We start from the raw sequence: 27,990 nt of genomic DNA on the forward strand, positions 1-27,990 counted from the left end.
CAGAGTGGAATAGTTGGAGTAGAGTTTTGCAGAGTGGAGTTGGGGGAGTAGAGTTTAATGGTAGAGAGTGAAGTACTGTAGATTGTATTGGTAGAGAGAGGAGTTTTATGAAGTGGTTTGGTGTGCAATAGGCTAGAGTGGACTGATGTAGTGGGGTGGATTGTATTGGATTAAATTGGGGTGATTTGTAGTGAGTGAGGTGGATTTGAGTGGGTGGACGGGATGGTGTGGATTATACTGGAGTGGGTGTATTGAAATGAGATGAGGTGGATTGGATTAGATGTGTTTGGAGTGGGTGGATTAGATTTGGTTGGCGTGAAGTGGATCGATTCAAGGTGTGTTGGAGTAGGGTAGGATGGGGTGGATGGTGGTTTAGTTTGGATTTGTTTGTATTGGAGTGTGGCAGATTGGTTTGTATTGGAGTGGCGTAATTTGGATTGGGGGATTGGAGTGATGTCATTTGTTTTGTACTAGAATGGAGTGGATTGGAGTGGTGCATACTGGAGTGTGGCATATTGCTTTTGATTTGGGGGGGGGGGGCAGATTGTAGTGGGATGTATTGAAGTGTGGCTGAGTCTTATTTTGGAGTGGGGTAGATTGTTGTGCTGCCTATTGGAGTTGGCTGATTTGGACTGTATTTGGGAAGACTGGAATTGGGCAAATTGTTTTGGATTGTTTTGGTGCTGATTGTAGTGTGGAAGATTGTTTTGGATTGGAGTGTTGCATATTCTTTTGGTTTGCAGTGGAGCAGATTGTTTTTTATTGGCGTGTGGTGATTGTTTTGGATTTTAATGGAGTAGATTGTTTTGAAATGTAGTAATTATTTTGGATTGGAGTGGGAATCACTGTTTTGAATTGGAGTGGGTTGAATTGGTGTGGGGCAGATTGGAATGAGGTGTTTTGGGAGGATTGGATTGTAGCGGACTGGATTGTGGTGAATGGGTTTGATTAGAGTGGGGTGCATTGGATTGTACTGTGTGGTGGATTGGATTGTGGTGAGTGGGTTTGATTAGAATGGGGTGTATTGGATTGTGCTGTTGTGGGGTGGACTGGATTGAGAGGGCTCGATTGGTGTGGGGTGTTGTTAAATGGAGTGGAGTGTGATATATTGTAGTAGTGTGGGTGAGATTTCAGTGGTCTATAATAGAATGGTGCTTGGTAGATTGTAGCGAAATTGGTAATTGTTTAAAGTGTGGAAGATAAGACTTGTTTTTGGTGGATTGTGATCTATTTGATGTTGGTAGTTTGGAGCGTGTTGGATTAGAGTGGGCTGAATTGGGATGTAGTGGTAGATTGGGATAAGGTGGTTTTGTTGTGATTGATTGTATGGCAGATGTAAGTGGTTTGTTTTGGAGTGGGGCTGATTGCTTTATATTGCAGTGGGGTAGATAGGGCTGGGGTATATTTGAATGGGGTATATTGGAGTTTGGCTGTTTTTTCCGTTTTGAGATAGGAACAAGACAGATTGATATAGATACTAAGCGTGTGTTCGTGGATTGGAAACCTATTTGTTTATTTTCCGAAAGCGCACACATGCTTCTTGAAACATTTTAAAAAGCATTTGTTTTCTTGTGATGATAAACAGTGTGTGTGCGTTTAGAATGTCTTTGTTTAATTATTGAGAAATGCATTCTGGTCGGGTTACTCACTTCCAAAAGACGGTACAGTAGTCACGGCATGGGAGAGATTTCCATCCAGCCAAGCATCTCTGATGAGCCGGCAGGGCCCGGGCAAGCAGTCACTTGTGAGGCTTTTTGATGGGAAGAATCTATCCAGTACTTGAAGCTGCGGAAAGTAGTGGTTAGTGGTGGCACCAGACACTGGAATTAAATGCATGTATTTGGGATGGCTGGGAGAATAAGGGGGTTGTGATATTGGGGGGGGGTTGATTACTGGGCATAGGTGGGGGTGATGCACACTTCCATAGGAAGGCACAGTAGTGTCACAGCACCAGAGGAATTTCTTGCTAGCCTAGCATATCTGACAAGTCAGTAGGGCTGGGGCGAGCAGCTGCTTGTGTGCGCTTGTTATTGAGGATAAGAGAAATACAGAAGAAAACATGCATTCTTGCCTCGCAATTCAGCAAGTTTCTAATGAAGTTAACAATGAGCAGCCTGATGTCATGAGGGCTAGCAGGGAGGGGGCCGAGAGAGAGAGACTCCAGATGAGAGGCTCTCCAAGTTTCACATCATTGCTTCTAGGTTTAGCTTCATTCTACCAGAAAGGGCATATTGTGTTTTTTGTGAGCAGTGACCTAAACGTTTCGGCACTGGGTGTTTCTTTCGTAAATAAGATTATTTTAGAAGCCAGAGGTAAACAAGGACAGCACAGGAAAAAAGCCAAAACAAATGTCACCGACATGGGAGAAGGTGGTAGGAACCCAATGCTGCAATAAAACACAGACAACTAGCTACCAGCCTAAAATACCCACACTGAAACAGGAGCAGCAAAGATGATAAAGTAGTCCGTCACAGCAACAGAAAAAGAAACCAAAGCAGAATAATACAATAGTTGGTCACTGCTCTGAAACAGAAAAAGAAGGGAGAAAGGCAGAACTGACCACTAGCGAGCAAGAGTTTGTAAAGGACACTGCAACCAACAAATGAAATAGTTTTGAGCCATAAGAGGTACACTAAAAATATACACAAGGTTGAACGCTAACGCTCGACCGAACAAAAGAGAGTGACAAGCAAGCCTAACAATGGTAAGTAATGGAAATTCTCCTAAACATCAGTTCAAGCCTTTCTGAAGGATGGCGCTGTTAGTTAACTACATCAATACAACAGAATAAGCAGCTGGAAATGGAAGATAAATACAGTCACTATCATAAAACAAAATGAAATAAATAAAATTAAACAACTGAAATGAACAACCTAAAATGTACTATTCTTTTAAGTGACACTGGCATCTTTCACTATATAAAATGCTCAGAAACAAATGCTGAGACTCATAAAGGTACTAACTTTTTAGTCTGCATAAAACTTGAAATAACGTGCTCCATATGTAGACATTTTTATTTATTTATTTTTATTGCAGCGCTATGAGTCACCCCTGTCGAAAGGCTACATCACATCATGGTCAGTGGCGGGCAATCTGGTCTTCAAGTAAACACTAAGCTGTATTATCAAAAAAAGAGTGTTAGCAGCAACAAGTGACATGAAAGTCTGACGCCAACATGCAGCACTTGAGCAAGCAACTCCAAGCAACTAAGGGCTCGATTTAGAGTTTGGCAGAGAAGTTAACCCTCTAGGGATGGCGCAAGACAAAACTCTGCCAATGGACATCCGCACACCAAATTGAGAGTCGTCCATCGGCCCTATGGACAACTCCCTACAGTGAAAGAAATTGCAATATTTGCGGTTCCTGTCAATATGGGAAAAGTTTGACGACTAGTACCGTAAACAATGACAGATGGCCAGTGATGATTTTAAAGATTTTTTATTTTTTCAAGAACGAACTCCCAAAGTGGGAATTTGGTTTTGAAAAATAATAAGCCTAATGGCCACCACCCTGGGAGTGCTCTCCCAGGGTGTGAAGGTCATTTTGTTTTTTTACCTTTGCAGGTGACGGACAGGGAGAAAGCCTTTACACCATCAACCCTAAATAGGGCAGAGGGTGTAAAGTCCTTCTTCCAATGGCTCCTACTCAGTCAGGCTGTTGGACAAGTATTTCATCAATGAAGTCAACGGGGGCTTCGTCACATTTGCCACTGAGTACTCCCAAACTCTAAATCAATCGCAAAATTCTATCAAAATTTTTAAGCTCCACGGTTGCAGAACCTTTAGAAAGGCAACTAAGGGTTGTGGAAAGGTAAGCCTAGACATGAATACTGTGCTGCTGGGTAGAGCTGGCTGCAGGGTCTTGCTCAGGACCAATGAGCCACAGGATGCCAGAAGCAGGCATTGTAGTAAGGCAGACAACATTTTACGGTCTGCAAATCGGAGGAGAGGGGCCCCAACACCCTCCTGCCACAGTCAAAAGTATTTCCTTTTGGGAGCAGTTCAGTAAATTGGTGGATACAGTCCCTACTGTTGTGACCCAAAGAAGATCTAGAGCTTTCCCACTTCAAAAGGGGTGTCCGAGGTTGCACCAGTCGTATCCATATTGTAATCATCTATTATTTTCAAGAGGCGGGCAGAACGATGACAAAATATGGTGGAGAGTTGCTATAAAAGATTCATAGCCCCTTGTGTCACTCTTGCTTAGGTCTGCAGGATTTTATAGAGGCAAGAGCTAAGCAATCTTTTTAACGAGCTCTAAAGGCCTTAAAACTAACAGCCACAAAGTTAAACATCGAGTGTGAGGTTGCAGGGTTTCAAAGATTAAAGGAGTTTGCATCTGACGCATCGTATTGAGCATTTTTACAGCTCTGTCATAAACCACACTATAGGTGGTGGTATCATCGACCGAGGAAATCAATAACATCTGGAGATGGGGTGGTTTTTGGACCCTTAGTAAAAGCTTTTTGTTGATGATCTCTGGTAGGAGCTGTACTCCCTCTTCTGCAGGATCTATTTCTGGGATAGTGGTCCTCTGCTTGATCAAGACGTCGTTCTAGGTTGGCTGGCCTTCAGCTTTCTGCTCTTTGCCACCTGTAGAACAGTGGCTCTCTGGTGTGAGAGAGGGTGCTTGATCGGACTGTTGTTAATGTTCCTTAGCATTTGACACCTGCCAGAAAGGACTATGCATCTTCCGAGGCACATCCGCAGGCTGCAATGTATCTTTGTCAAGTCTTGAAGCCAAAGAACTGCTTCCTCAGGCATGTGGCCTCAATACTGCCCAAGCCTTCCAATCAAAATTGCCATCTTTGAAAGCCCCTTAAGTGGACAGAGAAATCAATGAAGTAACATGTTCAGTAAGTCATTGATGAACCTCTTATGTCAAACAAACTAATGTAGAATATTAGTGCTGAAGACTGTGTGACTGGTGCCTATGTGCTCAGGCTGATCTGGAGGTATCAGTATGAGTCCCAACAAAATCAGAGCTGGAAGGATAGCCCCCATGGCCATATCCTTGCTTGAGACCAAAGATCAGTCAGCGTATTCAGCACTGTCTTCTGAATGGTTCCAAATAAACGCCAAGCTGTTCAGACAGGGAAGTCACCTTATGCCTTTAAGCCTCCTAAATGACATCTCCTTACTGTGTGACTGCCAGGAATGCAAATAAATATAAAGGATGTAATTGTTGTTCCATCATCTTTTCCCACCGCAGTAGGGACATTGGTCAAAGAGACAAAGAATGGCTTCAATGGACTATACAGGATTGGGAATGTCTCTGCTAACATAAAATAGAAAAAATGCACCTTATCTTTACAAAAATGGTTTCAACCCGTGAGATGAATACAGGCATTACGGCTGAAAGGGCTAGGCGATAGTCTAGGACTCTAATTACACACAGAGAAAAGATTAACTGAGCCTAACTGACACAATATAGCATTATGGATTTTGGTGCAGATTACTTGCCAAAGGACTGACCCACATTTCTGTTTAATGATCCTATTTCCCATCTAGCCTCATTTCCTATTTTCCCTCTTTAATTTTGAAAGGTTTCTGAAATGTCTGTGTGTTTATGTAAGTTAGATTTATATTCTACGTGCCACCATTAAAAATAAAGTGTTGTCTTTAGATGGGTGTCTGTTTACCAATGGCTTCTGGAAATGAAAATTAATGAAAATCTCAAAATGGAACACCATTACTAACAGTGAGTATGTTTCATTCTTTTCTATATTTGTAAATATGGAACTTGGACAGTATAGGTAGAATTGTAATCACGATTAAACCTCTACTTAAGTATTATGATTTAGCTTATTTGCTTTGCAATCTTAAACCTTTATTTTGTTGCAGATTCCAACATTATTCTTTGAAAACAATATTGCTCTTCATTGTAACTTTTTCAACAAGAAACCTTTACATTGCAAAATGTTTCAAAGACAAGCATACCAATATAACAAATGACGAACTACATATACAAATTCACCATAAAAGCTTGCATACATAAATAAAGTGCTCTAAGATCAACAACAATAACTAGGCCTCAAAAAATATTTGGAATGCTTACATAAAAGTCTACATTTATTCCTATAAGAAAACCATGAATAAAAGCAAAATTCTGAAAGTTATTAATGTTCAACATTATATTTTCAGAATCACGTTGAATGTTTTTTCTATAAAACCTACGATAAAGTCTGTTTAGATTTGAGTTACTCAACCGATATGGCCCATAATAAGGCAAAAATTAGAAAGACCTTCATATGCCAAAGCTAACATGCTTGTTGCATGTTTCAAACATGTTTTGTACAATTCTGAAATGCAAGTGTATTTTTTCTTATGCCTCTTACTCTTTGCCAGAACAATAGCCACTGGTTCAGGATAATAAACTTCTGGATAATGAAAAGCTACTTCATATTGAATGCAAAACCTGCACAACATATACTCAACTAAATTGAATACATTTTTGTAAAAGCGACATGACACCTGCTATTCTTATACAGTATACATTATGTAACTCTCAACATTATTCTCAATACCTTTAAACATGTGTTACTTCCATGTTATCATCCCAACAAATCATTGATGAGACTATTAATGGCGTACAATACACATGGGTAATAATGTACAATACATTAAGGATATGTCATAATTAGGTCCAGCTTACTGGAGTCCTTCATTCATAAGCATTAACATACTTAAACATGTAACTACATAAAGGAAGATAATTGTTTAAGGTGAACTGAATGTCAGAATAATCTTTTTGAAGTTTTAAAGGCCATTGTCTCGTTCACTGCAAATTAAGATGTACGCAACCAGACAATTTGAAATATAAGATGATCCAGCTGGCAGCGCCATTCGTCAGTTACATAAACACAACAGGCATTAATGTAAATAAAGTACACTGAGAGAGACTTTGTTGATGCCAACAATGAATATACATGGAGTTATTTCAAATCCAAATGTAACAGACATTGAAACGTAGAATCTTCATGTGGGATTCCATCATATGTTGTTGTGGCTGGTTAAGTCTAGGAAAAATCAAGAAAACCTGTTAGGATTGCCACTATTAATGCAAATGTTAATATTTATGGACATTTATATTTCAAAATAGTTTTTATTACTGTTTTGTGTCTTTCTTTAATATGTTGCTATATGCATATGTTGTACACGGAATTATTTAAATATAATAGATGTGTTACTTTATATGTTGCTCAAATAACAATGGCATATATAGTGTTAAATAAAAAAGGGTAAATAAAGAACAGTGCAAGTCTAGTGTGCTTACTATCCTATTATTCAAATTAATGAAAAATGAATGTTATGCATAGTAAAAGCCACAAATCTGTCTTGGCTATATTTAACTTGTACATTATTTAGCTCTACAAAATCTTATTTACATTTCTATGTCATTATTTCAGGCGTCTCAATAAGGGCATGAAGAAAAAAGGTATTAAGCAAAACTTTATAAATGTTTCCAGGCCAGTGGATGGCAATTGACTAGAATGATGAACCACTATTGACTGGAAAGACTGTATAAGGAATTCGCAATTGGAGTGGGAAATCTCACCCCTCCAAGAAACAACTCACCTGTAAGAACTACTGAACCTTTCACGTGCTTCATCTGTAGCACGTCCACCATCTCATAAATCGAGCTGGTCTAGTTTAGCTCACCTGCTACACCTTCCTATTATATCATGTCTCTAAACTCTCTACAGTGTCACTGCATTATAGTTATATTTACACATTATAACCTACATATAACTTGGCTGGGATCTCAAACTTTTGTAATGGATTGTCTGCCACTTGAATATTTTGGAAGGGAAAGGAAAGATTACTTACCTGTAAGAATACTAGTCCTCAAGTAAATTCTACATAGATTCATAATCCTGGCTACCAGGCTGAGCCCCAGAAACACTTCACATTTGTAAATATGCATATTTAATGCTTTTCTTGTGCCCTTCTCTAAAACAATTTGTAGAAATTACAAAATAGCTGTTCTAACATACAGTTCCAGGGAACAGAATGAACACCTCTTCAATGTTAGCTTTTAAAGTGATCAGAGCTTACTTCTACTCACAGAGCTCAGCCCTAGCAATACATATGCAGTCATCCTTCAAAAAGAGGAGGAAGGCAAGGATGAGTACTTATATGAGGAGAGTTCCTTGGCTTGAGAACTACTGTTACGTGTTCCTCATTTTAATTCTTCAATAAGGGATCTTCCAGATATCAATAATTTTAATGACAGTTTCTAAAACAGCACCTTGACATTAAATATAGTATGTCAGAATACGGACTACAAAAATGTCATTCTACAAGAATATTCTAGCAAAAATATTGACAATCAAAATATGACTGAGTTAAGCATGTACAGGACAGTATAGATTTAGTATTCTTAAGTCCACATCTATGTACCTTGACAATATGAATTCATTGTAAAAGTACATATGTATGGAGTTTCATAAAGTAAACCTATTTTTAACATCAAGCTAGAAAATTAATCTTGCATTTGTGTGTGGATTCATAAGTTAAACCATCAATTTTGATGGGAACAAGTTTTGTTCCAATCAGAGTGAAGAAGCTATAAAACATCATAGTTTCCTTTTTGATCCATTCATTATGAGCTATCTCATAAAACAAAGTTTTTGCTAAATTTAGCAGGTACAACCTTCTCCACTGGCAAACACACCAAACACAGAATTTAAATTTCCAAGACTAGCAGGATCAGGCAGAGGGGGCCCAGCTTCCTGTATAACATCCACACAACTGAATAGTCAGATGTCTGTACTGTAGGCCATCAAGAGCAAAGTGATTAAGTAGCAGAATCTCTCTCTGCTTTTGGAAAGCAGGTCTGGATTGTACTGAAGCTTGACTGGAGATGTTACAGACAGTTCTAATTGATCCATTAACTACTAGTTCAGTTGGGAGCTCAAAGACTCATTGTTGATCCCTAATTTCCTTTCCTACCACAATGTGAGTAGTTGCAGCAGCAGAACGGTAAAAAAGGAATATAAATATTTCACAACAGCTTATCAACAGCGCATTCATAAATGATGCTGGATCCAGATGCTTCGGTGCATAAAGGTTGTCTGTCGTGTTTCTTTTTGTGGTGAAACGGCCTCCTCAAGAATAGAACAGCTGATGCATGACTTCTGAATGCAGGTCACTATTTGTAATATAATTTTAAGAGTTCGATTGAGTCACCAACTTGTTCATTGGATAGCTCAGGAATGTAGGGCACGTTCAGGCACAGGTACATTCATACAACATAGAACAGCACAAGCAACCTCCTTCCACCTTTCTATTTTTTTAACATAGTTTGATATGATTGCACAGACATCTGAAACAATACAGATGTATAACCAAAGTTAACAGTACACCACCACACAGAGTCTAATATCATTAATTATGTATATTATAGGTTAGGTTAGTATCCTGGCCTCTAAACGGCATAATAAATGCTAAATAATTCTAGCTAGACTTACAAACATGAGGTATTCAATTTGTACAGGAAAAGTATTATATACATAACAAGAAAATATAATATATTGTAATAATACATTAAGAAAAACTAAAGGGATATAGACTAAACAAGATAAAACCAAGCGAGGTTTCAGAATGTTTCAGGATTTAGTGTTGTATTAAAAACAGAAGGCTCTCAATTTAGTTTAATTCTTATAAAAAATACACTGTGGAAAAAATGATCAAATCAGCAGGGTGATTAATGTGGAAGAGAAAAACTAATAGTCGTTATTAATGTTTATGCTCTACAACTATATTGTATCATGCTTAAGACCTCTACGCCAATTATTAAGGCAATGCAACCAACAAAGGGCAGCAAGTGGCTGACACAAGCGTCATTGGAACTCTTGATGAATGTGTGACTACAGGGCGACGCTCCTACTTCTACCCCAGTTTTGGAGAATATTGTGTAAAAACTCTGGACATACCGAGTTGGTACAGAAAAAGGGCAAATATGGCCAGAGTTAACAGGCCAACCTCAGAACAGGAGGTAAAAGGAGAGGATAGAAGCGGAGGGCAGGGCAATAATTTCCCAGAGTTCACCCCAAAAATACGAGCTTTTAGCCTGTCAAGGGAGTCCCAGAATAAAATTAGAGTGGATCAAGATAGGGTTGTTAGAAATGGGGTCTTTGGTTAGCAGTCAGGTTACCCTCTGTCCAAGTAAGGACCCTCACTCTAGTCAGGGTAAAAGAGAATCACCCTCAGCTAACCCCTGCTTACCCTCTTGGCACGAGCAGTAGGCTTAACTTCAGAATACTAGGTGTAAAGTATTTGTACCAACACACACAGTAACTTAATGAAGATACTACAAAATGACACAACACAGGTTTAGAAAAATAGAAACTAAACAAAACAAGACCAAAACGACAAACATCCACAACACACAAGTCAATTAAAAACCAACGAGAGTCTTCATGTAATTTTAAACACAACGCTAATGCTGTCAGAGTAAAAATGTACCTTGGGCACGTCAAAAATAGCCCTGCACAGGCGAGTGTGCGTCAAAAAGGGCTTGCATCGATTTCACTCATGAGCGAGACCTTTCGTCATTTCTCCTTCACTCGGGTCAGTGTGCGTCGTTTCTTCTCTCCGCAGGAGAGCGATGAGTTGATACGGTCAGCACTCTTGGGTCCGGGCAGGTCTTGCATCGTTTTTGCACGCCCAACAATGTTTGCGTCAGAACTCCTGCCGCACGATGATCCAAAAACCACGCAGCGCGGGTTGCCATCTCACCAGTCTCTGCCAGTGATGTTGCACATCGTTTCTCCAGCTGCGGGCATCTATCTTCCGGTCGCGTTGCAGGCTGTGAAGCCAGCAGTGCATTGATTTTTCAGCCGCAGATCGACGTGTTGTCGATCTTTCCCAGCACGGTGGTCGGTGCATGGATTTTTCACTCTTGGGCTGCCAGCTTCTCCCTTTAGGGTCCCAGGAACTGGATGGGCACCACTGGGCCGAGTAGGAGTCTCAGCAGAGGCTCCAGGTGCTGGCAGAGAGAAGTCTTTGCTGTCCCTGAGACTTCAAACAACAGAAGGCAAGCTCTAAATCAAGCCCTTGGAGAGTTCTTCACAAGAAAGAAGGCAACACAAAGTCCAGTTTTTGTCCTCTAGCGCAGGCAGAAGCAGCAACTGCAGGATAACTCCACAAAGCACAGTCACAGGCAGGGCAGCTCTTCTTCCTCAGCTCTTCTCCAGGCAGAGGTTCCTCTTGGTTTCCAGAAGTCTGTGGTTTTGGGTGCCCTTCTTATACCCATTTTGCCATTTGAAGTAGGCCTACTTCAAAGTAAAGTCTCTTTCGCTTGTGAAATCCTGCCTTCCCCAGGCCAGGCCCCAGAAAAACATCAGAGGGTGGAGACTACATTGTGTGAGGGCAGGCCCAGCCCTTTCAGGTGTGAGTGATCACTCCTCCCCTCCCTCCTAGCACAGATGGCTCATCAGGATATGCAGGCTATACCCCAGCTCCCTTTGTGTCACTGTCTAGAGAGAGATGCAAACAGCCAAACTGTCAAACTGACCCAGACAGGGAATCCTCAAACAGGCAGAGTCACAGAAATGGTTTAAACAAGAAAATGCCCACTTTCTAAAAATGGCATTTTCAAACACACAATCTTAAAAGCAACTTTAATAAAAGATGTATTTTTAAATTGTGAGCTCAGAGACCCCAAACTCCACATGTCTATCTGCTCCCAAAGGGAATCTACACTTTAATCATATTTAAATGTAGCCCCCATGTTAACCTATGAGAGGGAGAGGCCCTACAACAGTGAAAAATGAATTTAGCAATATTTCACTGTCAGGGCATATAAAACAGATTACTATATGTCCTACCTTAACCATACACTGCACCCTGCCCTTGAGACTACCTAGGGCCTACCTTAGGGGTGCCTTATATGTAAGAAAAGGGAAGGTTTAGGCCTGGCAAGTGGGTACACTTGCCAAGTCGAATTTACAGTTAAAAACTGCACACACAGACACTGGAGTGGCAGGTCAGACATGATTACAGAGCTACTTAGGTGGGTGGCACAACCAGTGCTGCAGCCCCACTAGTAGCATTTAGTTTATAGGCCCTGGGCACCTCTAGTGCAGTTTACTAGGAACTTACTAGTAAATCAAAAATGCCAATCATGAATACACCAATTACATACACATTTTGAATAGGAGCACTTGCACTTTAGCACTGGTTAGCAGTGGTAAAGTGCCCAGAGTAACAAAAACAGCAAAAACAGAGTCCAGCACATATTAACAACCTGGAAAACAGAGGCAAAAAGTTAAGGGAGACCACGCCAAGGATGAAATGTCTAACACAGGTAATAACCCTTACCAACATATCATTGCTCCACTCTGAGTGCTGGTCTGCACCAGAGTATTGAAGCACTCCCCATCATGAAGTATAGCATAATTTAGTGGGTGAGGGCAATTTTAACAAACCACTTGGGTCCCTGACAAAGGGATAGGAAGGATCACTTCTGACACTGCCTCTTTCCCTTTTTTTGCATGTGTGGTTTTGAAGTCGATAGGGAGGACAAGGGAAGTGGGATACCTCTCTGCCCTACTTTGGTGTGAGGGCAATGCAAGGGGAAAACCATGGGAAATGGTGTGGAATTTTTATTTGGAGTTAGGTGGTCACCTGGCTCTCTATAATGATCATCAGTACACATTTTACTCAGCTGTGCACAGAGCACCTTCATGGACCGACTATTTTTTTACATGCGGGACCAAATTTACTAAGGGTCTGTGTTGTCCTTAGCAGGCCCGTAGGTCAGATTTACTAAGTCACGCAAAGGCACTTTGCATGGCTCTATGTGGCTGAGAAAATCTAAAGTAACGCAAGGAAAGGTGAGTCACTGCCATGCATTACCCTGCATTGGAAAGGCAATCCATAGGTGAAGCGTAAACGTTCCCATGCATCCACTCATGGATTTTGGTACATTCACAGATTTAGTAATAGTAAACCTGGGAATGTGTTACAATGCTATGACTTCCTAACAGAGGCATACCTAGGAGAAATATATTTATTTCTCCTCTTTATAAGTGTGTGCAGCACACACAGAAAGATAAAAATGCCTCTGAGGAGTGTTTTTGTCCAGGAAGGTGTCCCTTCCTGCACAAAAACAATTCTGTCTCTAACACAGGCACCCTTGCACCATGGTGCAAAGGTGCCTGTCTTGTCACCAGACGGCGCATAGTGTGCCAGTGCAGGCAGAGAGCAGAAATGCATCATACCCTAGTAGATAAGGCGCATTCATGCTCTCTCCCTATCACGCAGCGCTGCAAGTTGCCCTACTGCGTTGCATGACTTTTAGTAAATCTGTGCCCTGATGTCTGCTTGGATGCTACCTTAAAAAGATATATTGTTGTGTTAGCGATCTCTGTCCACGAAAATGCTCTCTTAGTGCCTTTCAACACTACTCATATTAAACAGTTGGTCATTCTGTCTGTCTGGATCAGTAATGATTTACCAATCAGAATATGTTAGCTACAGGTAGGCATCTAATCCAAGGCATGTATGTGATACGAGTGTCTACTGATGCAATCCTTCAGTAGGGAGATCCTTCATGTGTGCTTCCTAACTCTCAAGTGAAGTGTCTGTTCTGCTGAGGATGAGGCAGCTCTGGAGGACATCCTTGTGCAAACCTCTCCATCTTTGTCCAACAAACCAGGAAAATGTATAGCTTGGTCAGATATACCTACCATGTTGTCCCAGCAATCTCAAGAACTGGGAACATTGAGGCTGGAGGCACTCCTGCAGTGGCAGCATAAGTAACTGAGTACGCATGATCAGGAATATGCATGATAGCTTCTAGCCTGAAGAGAAGTCACCAACCCAACAAAAAGCTTATATGTTGCAAGAAATTCTGGATCATTCAATGGGACGCCAAACACGTCAATGGTGACCAGTCACATTTGCAGACAGCTCTAGACCACTCTGATGTACACCAGACCCACAAGGTCAAACATAAACTAATCAGTTTATTTAACAATCTGTCAGTAATCCTGACTTTGTTTTACTTTTAAATTTCTGAATTTGGTTTGATATTGTTTGTCACATTTATTTGCAATAAATTGGATAAATCATGTCCTGATTAATTTTCTACATCCCTCCCCCTACACCCGAATGCAGTCTCTAAATATTCACATTTTACTGACTCTGTGAAGGAGGTGGTAACCCCCATTCGCAAAGGGAAACAGTCATTAGAAAGAAGGCTGAACCCTGCAGGTGTATATATATATATATATACATATATGGGATCTACCCGGAAACACGTGTCCAGAGATGACTTTATTATTAAAGGCCAGAAAAAATGAAAATGCTTCAAGGATTCACCGTGAGTTGCTGGCTTTGTTTGAAACCCCTTTATGTAACCAGTTGGGAGCGCGCTTTCATTGAGGACATTTTAGTTTTTGTTGTTAATAACCGGCTTGTCCAGCCGGGAAAGCGCCCAAAACAAACAAGGCAGAGTCACAGAATGGTTTAAGCAAGAAAATGCTCACTTTCTAAAAGTGGCATTTTCAAAGACACAATCTTAAAATCAACTTTACTAAAAGATGTATTTTTAAATTGTGAGTTCAGAGACCCCAAACTCCACATGTCCATCTACTCTCTAGGGGAATCTACACTTTAATCATATTTAAAGGTAGCCCCCATGTTATCCTATGAGAGAGACAGGCCTTGCAACAGTGAAAAACGAAGTTGGCAGTATTTCACTGTCAGGACATATAAACCACATTACTATATGTCCTACCTTATCCATACACTGCACCCTGCCCTTAGGGATACCTAGGGCCTACCTTAGGGGTGCCTTACATGTAAGAAAAGGGAAGGATTAGGCCTGGCAAGTGGGTACACTTGCCAAGTCGAATTTACAGTGGAAAAATACACACACAGACACTGCAGTGGCAGGTCTGAGACATGATTACAGGGTTACTTATGTGGGTGGCACAACCAGTGCAGCAGGCCCACTAGTAACATTTGATTTACAGGCCCTAGGCACCTCTAGTGCACTTTACTATGGACTTAACAGTAAAACAAATATGCCAATCATGGATAAACCAATTACATACAATTTACACAGAGAGCATATGCACTTTAGCACTGGTTAGCAGTGGTAAAGTGCTCAGAGTTCAAAAGCCAACAGCAACAGGTCAGACAAAATAGGAGGCAGGAGGCAAAAAGATTGAGGATGACCCTGCAAAAGCAAAAAAGTCCAACACCCACTTTCAGACCCACTCAGACACATACACACCCATTCACAGATCCACTGGCAAAGACAGGTCAACTTGCGCTGTGCACGGTCTAAGGCCATGAGTGGTGTGGGGTTACTTGGTTTTAAGGGCTTGACTGAAGCCAGGCCATGGCCCTGGAATAGCCTATAGTAATTAAAAGGACTTTACATGAAAAAAACATAGAAATTCACAGAAAAAACAAAGGTTATAGGGACGATGTAGCTAGGTTCTGAATTTACTCATACAAAACCATAGAAATTTAGCAGTTATAGTCCTTCAAGTAACTATAACTCGCTCCCTAAGGTAACTGTAACTTGCACCTTTGCCATGCACAGCTAATTACTCCACATATTATATCACTGATGAGATCATGTATGGCATCTTTGCTATTATCACTGCAACATTTGCAATAAAATTATTGATAAAAAACTGTGCATTGCAAGGGTGCGAGTTATAGTTACCTTAGAGTGCGTGTTATAGTTACTCGAAGGAAATCGAACTATAACTGCTGAATTTCTATGGTTTTGTATGAGTAAATTCAGAACCTGCTGGTGTATAGGAATTTATTAAACATACAAGTTGGTATTCAGAGTCCAAATCATAAAAAGTACGTTGTACAGTAAGTCCATGTATCCAGAACAGCCAGATGATAATGAATGGTCAGAATTACAATCTGTGTGGCAATCAATAATCGTTGGAGAGATCAATGAAGGCCATGATAAGCTCATGTGTTGTGAAGATAAACCTGTGCTGGTCGCGTCGGGATTGGGCAGTGTGTATTATTGATTGCACCTAGAGATCCAATACCACCATCAGTACATTTTATGCTTCAACCGTATTTTGGTATACACCACGAACATCCAAAGCCTTGACAAAGTCTTGAAGACTAAACATGTGTTGGCTGTTTTGCTGTACGGACTTTTTGTTACTTGTGGTCAACAGATTATAATTCTGACCATTCATAATCATCTAGCTGTTCTGGGTACATGGACTTACTGTACAAAGAACTTTTTATGATTTGGACTCTGACTACCAACTTGTATGTTTAATAAATTCCAATACACCATCTTTCCTGATCGGACATCTACTCAATTCCTGAACATTTTCTGGATCTACGATACGGGTGTGCCCTGGCCATTTTCCTCTCGATATATATATATATATATATATATATATATATATATTGCCTACTGGTGGTTGCCAGTAGGTATAGTTAGGACCTAGTTTCCATAGGAAAAGCGTTTATTGTTTTTCCAATAACTTGGGCGCCATTTGATAAATCCACAAATATTTTTAAAAACAGTTTGTCACTCTCTTTACCTGTGGTCTTGAAAGTTTCGGGTTGATCCATCAAGCTGGGGCCAAGAAAAAGGGAGGGTCCCAAAACGCATTTTCCCCATGCATTTTCTCATAGGGACTTTAGACATGACTACAGTCCGAACCGCTGAACTGAATGACACCACATTTGCCAGGAAATTAGATCATTGCGTGCAGATCGTGCTTTTTGTTATTTGGTGCAAATCCGTCCACACGTTTTTGAGCACGGTTGGTGTTCAGATATGCTCTAATTGGCCAATTCAAACTACATTAGTCAATCCTGATTGGTTGGTGACAACCTAAAAAATATGTTTTGGCAGCCACTACAAGACTCAGGGACTTGGTCCCAGTGTCCTGAAAAGGAATTAATTGAGCACACCCAGACCTCAAAGGGCATTTGTGGGGGTAGCAAGTGGACCGCCTTTGCTGTCAGGCCATAACATGGACAACATTCTGTGGCAGAACTTACAGGACTCTGAGGCCTGGTCCCCACTGAAACGCATTGTAGTGAGTGGCTGATTTTGAGGGGCAGAAAAAGGAAAACATATAAAGAGTGATCAAAGATTTTAGTTGAAATATAAATCATGTGTTGATGTACCATAGTAATTTTAGGATTTGTGGTGTGTTCTAAGGTGATTTTACCCTGTGAAAAACCCTTCTGCTGGGATTTTATAAATCATGTTTGAGAGAAAACTGTTTAACATGATTTTACCATAAAGGTTATGGAAGGTGCTCCAGAAGTTAAAATGAGAGCATATTTTAAGTTAATTCACACTATCTTTTTGTCAGCCATATGAGAATGAAATCCGACATTCTGAACGAAACATGTACTTCCAACAGGAGCAGCCTGTCTGTTGATTGCCTTGTTTTCTACTGCAGCCTTCCTGAGTGTTCTAAAGAACAACTAGAGCGCTAACAGTCTTACTTGTGACAAAAGTGTGGCACACATGAAGTCATCTGGAATCAAACTGGTAAAACTTAAAACGTTTAATTTAGAAAGCAACAAAATGAGGGGTTTCATTTTGTCATAGAAACTATGGTTAGTGCTGTAGAAAGAAAAATTAGCGCACGTTTTAAGTGTTACCAAATATCTTCCTCTTCTACTTCATTAAAACATTCTGACATGCAGACTGAAACGTGCGCTTTCAACACCAGCTGCAGACTGCCAGTTCACTCTTTGTTAATCAGCAGTTTTACTACAGTGTTCTAATGAGCACCTAGAGTGCTAACATTCTGAATTTATGCTAAAAGTGTGGCACATCTGAACGCTATTGTGATGGAATCGAAGTGGAAAACTGAAAGCATTTTCCACTGAGGGTACAATGGTAAATGAGGAAATTATGGAGCTTCATAACAAATAAATCTCCCAAGAAGGTGAGCATAGAAAATAGAGCCCAAATGTAGCGCACATATCACCCAAATGTAGCCCAAGTATAGCCCAATGACAGAGTTCTGCGAAACACTTAATAAAAAAAAAATTTTTTAACTGTTTTATATAGAGCAGACCTGACCCAGTGCTATTGGACTGCTTTACATGAGCACTCAGTTACATTGCACAAAGACACATTGATTTTGATTTTAGCATGGGGAGGTTAAGTGCTTTGTAACATATAATCAAGTGATCAACTGGAAAAAAAACAAAGATAGTAAATAATTAAGCGTTCTGTCGCTATTTGAGAATTCAGAAAATATGTCCTCATTTAGGTTTCCAGAACACTAACCATAATTTTATGAGAATATGACCCTCTCATTTTTATAATTTTGAAAGGAAATGCTTTAGGTATTACAGTTTTGAACAGATCAAGATGATGTCAGACGTGACACATTTTTGTAATAAATATAGAATGTTAGCAATCTAGTTGTCCATTTGAACACTGTGGGGAGGCAGATGTCTGAGGCATGGAATCGGATACTTTAGGGCAGGGAGGAGGGTGCAGAGGGGACAAGTTGACCACTCTGGACAGACAGGCGGGGCAATGGCAGCACAATGGACCAAAGAGGGGAGGGCAGGCGAAATAAAGCAATCATGCCGGACAGGCAAGAGAGGCTGTGGGAATATAACAGACCACTGAAGTCAGAAGGAAGAGGCCTTGGGCCCGGATATGGAATATTTTATATGGAAATATTCTATACCTAGGGGTGCCTAAAGCATTACTCAAACACCTTCAAATTGTACAAAATGCTGCTGCATGCCTGTTGCTTCATCCTCAAAAGTTGCACTTTGAGGTTTACACAGGACGTTCTGTGTAAACCATCTGTATATAATTCTTGAATCATCTGACCCCTTTACACCATAATAAATGTACATATCACTTCCAGGATGGAAAGGGGAAGGTCAAACTCACATTTGGTAGGGATGCGTTTCCTAAACCATGCTTATGTTGCAGATTCAAATAATAAACATAAATGTGCTTAAGCACAGCATGCTCCATTCCCACCAGGTAGGTTTTCACAGAGAGAACAGAAGCCCTGCTGGAGATGCCCCTTGACATCCCACTAGTATGCTTAGAAACTGATGTCTGCTGCAGCTTTTCATGTACTGGGAATATTTGCAAGTTGAAAAAAACAGAAGAATTCAGGTGCAGGTGTAAATTCTCCATCCATACTTTAAAGTCTACTTTTTGTCCCTGAATCGTACGCTGTGTCTCACCACCTCAGTGGCCAGAGCTGGGGGAATAAATGTGTTTAGACTACATAAATTCCAATGCAGTATTAATGTTAATTGGGTGAATATGTGTACTGATAAACACTGACTAGAGAGGATTCCCAGCATGACAAAGCAAAGTAATTTATGATTGTCAATCCATGAAATAACTAAAGGAAGATTGTGCAACTGGAGTCATTCTTTATAAGGTTGTTTTGGTGACTGTGACTCTAGCTCTACCCATATTTTTCCCCATTCCTCAGTCTCTTGTCAAAGTCAGCGGTGGAAAAAATGGACAGCCTTCAGTATGACCACAGAATTGAGGACTTCTTGCCAGAGCACCATGAAAATGTGTGGAAGGTAGGGGCTGTCAATGCCTACCGAGCACACCATGTCTGCATTATTTGTCATCCTCCGCATGTCTTCATCTGGATAAAATCCAAATAGAAAAGTTATGGAAAAGGGAAATTTATAATGCGTTGTAACAGCTATGGACAACTGTACAGTTATCCACTTTCAAAGTAGAGGGATCCTGTGGAAAAATGTTTACTACTGCTTCAAATATTTTACTTTCTAAGTTAGAAAAACAAAATGTCCTAGATCTGACAGCAAAACCATTTCTTTTAATAAGGAACACAATTACATGCTTATTGCGGACAACAACTAAAACATACAGTATCCAAATCCTGTGCTTAGAGACTGATACATTTACAATGATTTGGAAGGAAGGTCTTAAGTGAGGCAGTTGATAAGACCACCAACAATATCTGCTTGAAAATTTCCTCAACCTTAATCATAGCTGGAGACTAGAAGGTATCAAGTAGAAAGAAAAGTTCCTGGACATGCAGACTAACAAGGTATAATGAACCGAGTTGTAAACTGCATTCTGGGATCCAACAATAAATCTGGTGTTGAATACCACCCAGAGATAAGCAGAGCATTCTGAGGATGAATATGTCGTTTTTCTCCATTTGTGGTGACAAAAAAATATTTTGCATGAGGATCACTCACCTACACTTTCACAGCTCCAAAGGTTTCGCAAAAAAGGTTATTCTTTGAATAAGTATCTCCCATGGTGACAGCAGAAGTTGCTGGAGCCTTCCACCCAACCACACCTGTGCTAGAAAATCAGAGCAGCTCCGCATTTGAGAGAAATCATAATTCTGTGTCTCGACTTGTCCAAAGTTCAGATCATAATATACTACATGCAGTCCATGGCTGTTTCAATGCTGATTGCTTGTATATGTGCACTGGTATGTCAACACTGATTACGAAGGGTTTCAGTCTGCTATTAGGCTTTAATTCAAGAATGGGAATTTATGAAACATCCAATTCTGGAGATGAGTGATATCTGTAGGGGGGAAGATTATATTCAAAGCTGGTTTTACCATAACCACAATGGGCCATGTACAAACCATAAATTGTGACTCAGTAACAAGCTACCGAATAGCAATTTTGGTTTGCAACCCAATACTGATTCTGTATTTGGAAGGGGTTAGGGCGTCCCTTCCAAAAAACGAATCAGACTGATATGCAATAATTCCTTAGAAGGTATTTTTTATGAGGACTGTTTAGAGATTATCCTTCAATCAAGAAGTATCAGATTGTATGGCAGCTCAATACAGTACTGGCCCAGTTAATGAAAAGGCTTTTCAAACCAATTCATGAGTCAAATATGAATTTTCTCTCTTGGAAGATGGCCCTCTTTCTAGCACTGACGTCAGCGAAGAGAATTAAGGAAATAAGGGCCTTTACAATTCAGCAACTTTACATGCAATTTAAAAAGGACAAGGTTTTTTTATGAACTAACCCTTGATTTATTCCTAAGACTCCAACAGACTTGCGTCCAAACAATCTAGTTGAGATAAGGTTGCACTATAGGTCCCGGAGGAGGCCCGGGTTGTACTTTTCTAAACAGCTGCTGATGGGAGAGATGCAGCAAAGTTCACAATCCCATGTGGACTGGACACAACCGACTCACTGAGCAGAGCAGTTGCTTCAACAGTTGCTTTGAGGTGCCACGCCCAGTTGAGGACATCTGGCTTTTCGGGGGATGTCCAAGTTAATATTATAGACATGCCCTTTGATGGCACCCATCTCTTCGGAGAGAAAGCAGACTTCGCACTCAAGTGCTTCAAGGATTCTCGTGCTACGGCCAGGTCCTTGGGCTTTGCAGCGGCCCCTCAGCCCCCCTCAGTCTGATTCATGCCCCTTTGGTGGTTATGGAGGGGGCGCCTAGCCATGTCCATTTCCCTCCAGCCATTGTGCCGCACATGCTGCCCAGGGTCTGCGTGGCTGGGGACGTGGGATCTCCCGTCTTCATGGATGGAGCAGCCAGAGGTCTGGCCAGTCCGATGCCCCACAGCTTCCTCCAAACCTTCCTAGTCTGACAATTCCCCACCACAGACCAGTCAGAGGCAGGATTCACCATCACCTGCACCACTGGCAGACCATCACGTCAGACAGGTGAGTTTTGCAGATAGTCTGAAAGGACTTCTTCCTCCCCTTTGAGATTACCCCTCCATCCATGCCACCATCCTACGATCGGATGACAGAGGATCACTTGGCACTTCTCCAAGAGGAAGTTACGGCTCTCTTGGCCAAGGGAGCCATAGAGAGGGTCCCTGTGGCACAAGTAGGACATGGTTGTTATTCCCACTACTTTCTGGTGCCTTCGCGATATCCTGGACCTTCAGTCCCTCAATCTCGTTCTCAAGAAGAAGAAGTTCAAAATGCTCACTCTGGCTCAGGTTCTATTTGCCCCAGACCGAGGAGACTGGATGGTAGCGTTGGACTTGTAGGATGCATATTTCTATATCCTCGTCCTGCCTGTCCACAGACAGTACTGGCGTGTCAAGGTAGGCCACAAGCACTTTCAGTTCACTGTGCTTCCTTTTGGCCTTACCAAACCCCCTCGGGTGTTCACTAACATGATGGCAGTGGTTGCAGCTCATCTGCGCAGGTCAGGGGTTTCAGCCTTCCCCTATATCGAGTACTGGCTGTTGAAGGCAGGAACGTCCTAGGCTGTCATCTCCCACATCCAGACTAAGGTGGACCTCCTGCATTTGCTGGGGTTCATTATACACATGCTAAAGTCACACCTGACTCCCTCTCAGATGCTCCCTTTCATCTGAGCTTTTCTGGACACTGTGCAGTGTTTGGCTTATCCTCAGCAGAAGACGGCAAGCGGAGAGTCCAGGATATTCAGGCTATGATATTAATGTTTCAGCCTCTATTCTGGATTTTGGTGGGAATGACTCTGAGGCTGCTGGGCCTCATGGTTTCCTGCATCCTGCTGGTGACACATGCCAGATGGCATATGCAGGCTCTGCAATAGGACCGGACGTTCCAATGAGCACAGCATTAGGGAAATCATGGTTCAGATCTCTGAGGGAACAGCACAAGATCTGCAATATTGGCTAAGGAACCACAACTGAGTCAGAGGCAGATCACTCTCCTTTCCCCAACCAGATCTGACTGTAGTGACAGATGCATCACTCCTTAGATGGTGTGGCCACCAGGAAGAGGCAGAGATCAGAGGCATCTGGTCTCTGGTGGAGTCTCGAACCACATCAACCTATTGGAGCTCCGGGCGATCAGACTAGCATTGAAAGCACTTCTTCCCTCTCTCAAAGGGAAGGTAGTGCAGGTGTTCACCGACAACACCACCTCCATGTGGTAGAGCAACAAGGATGGCGGGGAGGGGTCATGGATCCTTTGTAAAGAAGCTCTGCACCTCTAGATGTGGCTGGAACAACAGGGTGGTTCAACATCTGGCAGGCTCTCTGAATGCCAGAATGAACAAACTCAGCTGACAATGCTTAATTGATCACGAATTGCGTCTCCAATCAGAGGTGGCACAACGTCTCTTTTAGCAGTGGGAAGAGCTTTGGTTAGATTGTTTTGCCTCCACAGAGAACGGCAATGTCAACAGTATTGCGTGTTGGAGTTTCCAAGGCAGCAATCACTTGCGATGCTTTTCATCTTGAGAAGAACTCAGGGGTCCTGTATTTCTTTCCACCCATATCACGTCTGCCTAGAGTTCTAAAAAAAGATCAAGAATGACCGAGCCCATGTAATCCTTATGGCTCCGGACTGGGCATCAGTCCTGAGCTATTGAGCATGGCCATTGATCCTCCAATCAGACTGACCCCTCAGGAGGAACTTTGTCGCTGTAGCAAGGAAGGGATCTCCACCCAAACCTGTCCAGTTTCCGCCTTCTTGCGTGGAGATTAAGCGGCAGCAGTTGACAGCTCTTGACCTTCCGCCCGAAGTCTGTACTATAATCTTGGTACTCAGGAGTCCCTCCAACAAAACACTATACACCTGTCATTGGAAGAAACTTGTGGCATGGTGCACACACAAGTCTGTTGCCCCTTCTTTGCCACTCTTTCTGAGGTTTTGTTTATCCTTTCTCTGGCCCAGCAGGTTTCTGTTCTGGGCACTCTCAAAGGTTATCTGTCTGCCATTTCTGCTTTTTTGCGGTTGCCTAATCAACATTCCTTGTCTGAGTCTCTAACTGTAAACAGGTTCCTTATGGGCCTTATTCATATGTATCCTCCATTTCCATTAATTATGCCCCAATGGGATTTGAATTTAGTCTTGACATTTCTGACGTGTGCTCCTTTTGAGCCTCTCAGCAACTGTCCTCTGGGGCTTCATATTTTTAGGTCAAGCATAGCAGTGCGTAAGTGCTGCTTTTCTGAGGTGTTGTTATGTATCGGGGCTTTTAACCATGTTTGTGGGCTTGCCCTTCAGAAATCCTTTCTTATCATTGGTAAATACTTTACGTTTGTCCCTCCTTGGGATGGTTTTGTTACCGCCTTGGCCATCGACTCTGTTACATGGCTAATTGCACTTTTGCCAATACGTTTGACTGCAAACAAACTTCTTTTTCCTTTTGTGTGTCTCCTTCACGCTTATGGCGAGGTGCTTTGAATCGGCTCACTTATGTGAAACTGTATTACTTTTCATTTTCAATTTATGTGGCAAGAAAAGTCTGGTTAGGAGTTTACAACACTAATAGCTCTAACTCGAGCAAATGAAAGAGCCATTGCATTGCATTACAAATGTTGTTAAATCAGCCTTCCTTGTGGCCCTTATATCTGCCCGCAGGGTAAGTGAGCTACAGGCATTGTCATGTAGGCCATTGTCATGTAGGCCATCCTACCTTTTTATCTATTCTGACAAAGTGGTGCTTTGTACTAGGGCCTCCTTTCCACCAAAAGTGGTTACACCCTTCCATGTAGGCCAATCCATCACCTTGCCTACTTTTTACACACCTCTGCATTCTTCTAAGGAAGGGGAGAGACTCCACCACCAGGACCCAAAAAGAGTGTTGGCTTTCAACCTTGGTCGCACCAAAGAGTTCCAGGTGGATTATCAACTCCTTGTTGGTTATGTGGGTGTGAAGAATGGTCAGGCAGTGCAGAAAAGAACCATTTCCAGATGGGTCGTACTCTGCATTAAAATGTGCTGTGCACTGGCTAACAAGCAATCCCCTAAGGCTTGCGTGCTCATTCTTTCAGAGCTAAAGCTGTGACCACTGTGTTAGTATGCAGAGTTCCAGTCAGGCGGCAACATGGGGCTATCTGCACACGTTTACCAAACACTGGTGCCTGGACAGGCAGATCCGTAGGGATAGGCACTATCCTGTTTGGTCCTGCAGGTCTTTCTAGTGTTACCTTACTTCGCAGACCCATCTCCTGGGATGGTGTTGCTTGGACAACTACTCTAACATAAGGAATCTGCAACTAGATGTCCCTATCAAATGGATAAGGTACTTAACTTCGGCAATCCCTTATCTGATAGAGACAATATCTAGTTGCAGATTCCTTACCGACCCACCCATCCTCTGCAAACTGATTTCTAGGGTCAGGGATTCCTTTAAGGGCCCTAGTTTTGATGCACCAGTGGTCAGCGTTCTTCACTGCTCTTAGCTTCTGACATGCAAAGTAGTGAAAAGCAACTGACATCAGAGTGCCGGGGAGGTGCCTATATAGGACCTGCAATCCAGCATGGACGTTGCCGACGACAGAGGCGGAGCCGATCAACGCCACCTAATGGCGTGCAGGGATTCTGCTTGAGAAAAATCTCTGGATCCAGTCTGATGCCTGTGGAATTTCTATGATAAGGAATATGCAACTAGATATTGTCTCTACCAGATAAGGTATTACAGAAGATAAGTAACTTGTCCTTCTCCCACCGCCACATTTTCTTTTATTTGTCAGGTTAATTACTGCTTACTATATGATTCAAGCATATCATATGAATCTATGAAAGATTCAATACTGGTGAAAAAAACAGTTACTTACCTGTACACAGTGGTTCTCCAGTATTGGTATCTTTCATAGATTAACATGCGATCCTTCTGTCTCCCCTTTGTGGAGCTCATCACATTGAATCCCTCATTCGCTCCTTTTGGACACTCATCCTTGAGAGGCAGAATGATTCAAGAAATGTTCTCTGATTGGCTGGAGTTTGGTTCCTCCTAAAACAATTTGAATTGTCTAACAATGTAATTCCCTTGGGCTTTACTGTGTACAGCCTGGCTTTCTACTGCTTGTTGTAATTACTGCAGGACTCCCACCCTGACGATGGGGAAGATGCAAGAATGTGAATCTATAAAATTAAAAAATTTAGAAACTGTTACCTTGTTTAGAATATCTAATCATGGAGAGCAGTGTTCAGCTCATGTCAAAGAGCTCAGTAACAGGGCAAGCAAAAAAAAACCCTTTCTTTTCTGTGTAAGCACAAAAAAATCATCTTTGTTCCCTCTGTTTAGAAATTACTGTTATTTGTCATTTGTCGCCGTGAGTTGTTTCTCTTTGTGCCTGTTAGACCTGCCAACCTTGTCCCATCCTGTTTTGCTGAATTAATTTTTTCTGGCTTTAGGGATTGCATTCTAATATTGTTAACTAGTTCTAAGGTGCTTGTGTTCATTCCCTAAACATGGCAAAATTGGCTTATAACTGACTGGCATATTTAATTTTCATAAGTCCTTAGTACAGTGGTATACAAGGGACGATAAATTAAATGATACTAATGGGCCTGCAGCACTTTTTGTGCCACCCACTTATATAGCCCCTTAAAACATGTCCCAGGCCTGCCACTGCAGCCTCTGAGCAGTTTAAACTGCCAATTCCACATGGCAAAATAAACCCCTTGCCAGGACTAAAGCTCCCTCTTTATTACAAATAAGTCACCCCTAAGGTAGTCCCTAAACAGTCCATAGGGCAGGGTGCATTTTATTTAAATCTTTGGACACGTACTTCTGAGTGTTACATGTACTGGTAGTGAAAAACTCACAAATTTATTTTCTTTTCACTATTGGGAAGCCTACCTCTCCCATAAGATAATATTGGGTTACCTTATTATATGATAACTTTTGTTTGGGAGCAGGTAGAAATTTCATATGTTGTGTCTAAAGAATTGTAATTTAAAATCACATTTAATAGTAAGGTCAGATTTTAAGTCACAGTTCTGAAAAAAGACACTTGTAGAAACTTGCCATTTTTTGGTCCTAACCATTCGGTACCTGAAACCTGTTTCCTGAATCACATGACTAGGTGTAGCTGGCAGTTAGCCTTTCTACATTCCTCCCAGACAGCCACATAATAGAGGGACTGGGCGCTGGCAGGATGGACTATCCAGGGAAAATGGGGAGGAGTGCGAAGCTGTGTACTGGCCCACTTGCACTTCAAAGACCCAGCCTTAGATCACACCCAAAAAACTTCACACTAGCCTAATATGACTGCAGACAGACTGGGACCAGGGCAGGGAGGCAGGAGATTGAAGATGAATCTGGAAGTTTCTTCCACTTCAAGGCTGGCACTAACTATAAAATCAGGACCTGCAGATCCACTTGAGTTCACTGCTGGACCTGTGGAAGGACTCTCAGAGGACTGCAAGGACCTACCTGCTTGCCAATCCACCCAAGGTCCATTTTTCACTCTAAACTTTAAAAATGTAAAACTATGGTTTAATTGGTTGGAGTTTTGCCATTTTGGTATCAAATTATTTATTAAAATGTATTTTATTTTTCTCAATTAGCATGGGATTTTCCTTGTGTTCTGTTTTCACTTTATTACTGTTTAAGTGCTGCATAAACATTCTTCACATTGCTTCTACGTTAAGCCTGACTGCCTTGTGCCAAGCTACCAGAGGTAAATCACAGGTTTATTCATTGACTTTGGTGGTTTACCCTGACAAGAATTGTGGTTATTGCTTGAGTAGGGTTTCATTCCCCTCAAACAATCATGTTACATTTGGCATCTGTACTGCAAGGTGAGTGGTGGACATCTCACATTCTACTGTCATGCTTATACCTTATTTTCTGCTTTTGAGTCCATAACAATCATTATTATAAATGCATGATTTTGTTTATGTTCATTATACAGTGTATTGTTTTATTATAGGTTGATAGAAACAGATGGCCAGGTTGAACGAGTGTCGTATAGCACAGGAGGAAGATTATCATAGTTTCTCCTGTAACGACACACAAGGCAGCTACTAAGGAAAGCATCCCTAATGTGCATGCCTTACACCTGTGCTGCGCGCAATGGCCCTCGAAGAAAAATACCAATGATAAAATAAGAGAATTATCCTACACTTAGAACACAGGAGTTCTACAATCTCAAATAACTATACCACAAATAACACATATATTATCTATATGTGAGTGTAAAAGTGTGTTCTATACAAATCGTTCTGCAAATTTTAGGGTTGTTACTAAACACAAATATTGTGGCGTGTGATAAACTACAGGGAGTTTTTTAAGATGGTGTTTTCAAAGTGCTAC

At 41.5% G+C, this 27,990-nt stretch overlaps 1 protein-coding gene across 1 annotated transcript in view; it reads right to left on the reverse strand.

Annotated features, from left to right (window-relative positions):
* Positions 1-5,804: 5,804 nt before the first annotated feature.
* The window catches only part of HDGFL3 (HDGF like 3), a 407,249-nt gene continuing 385,063 nt past the window's right edge, over positions 5,805-27,990 (reverse strand). The window contains exon 6 of the mRNA XM_069222565.1: positions 5,805-7,018. Within this exon, the coding sequence (XP_069078666.1) occupies positions 7,013-7,018 (6 nt within the window). The 3' untranslated portion in view covers positions 5,805-7,012. The remainder of the gene's footprint in view (positions 7,019-27,990) is intronic.

Source organism: Pleurodeles waltl, chromosome 3_1 (genome assembly GCF_031143425.1).
Source record: "Pleurodeles waltl isolate 20211129_DDA chromosome 3_1, aPleWal1.hap1.20221129, whole genome shotgun sequence".
In the NCBI taxonomy this organism is placed as follows: domain Eukaryota; kingdom Metazoa; phylum Chordata; class Amphibia; order Caudata; family Salamandridae; genus Pleurodeles; species Pleurodeles waltl.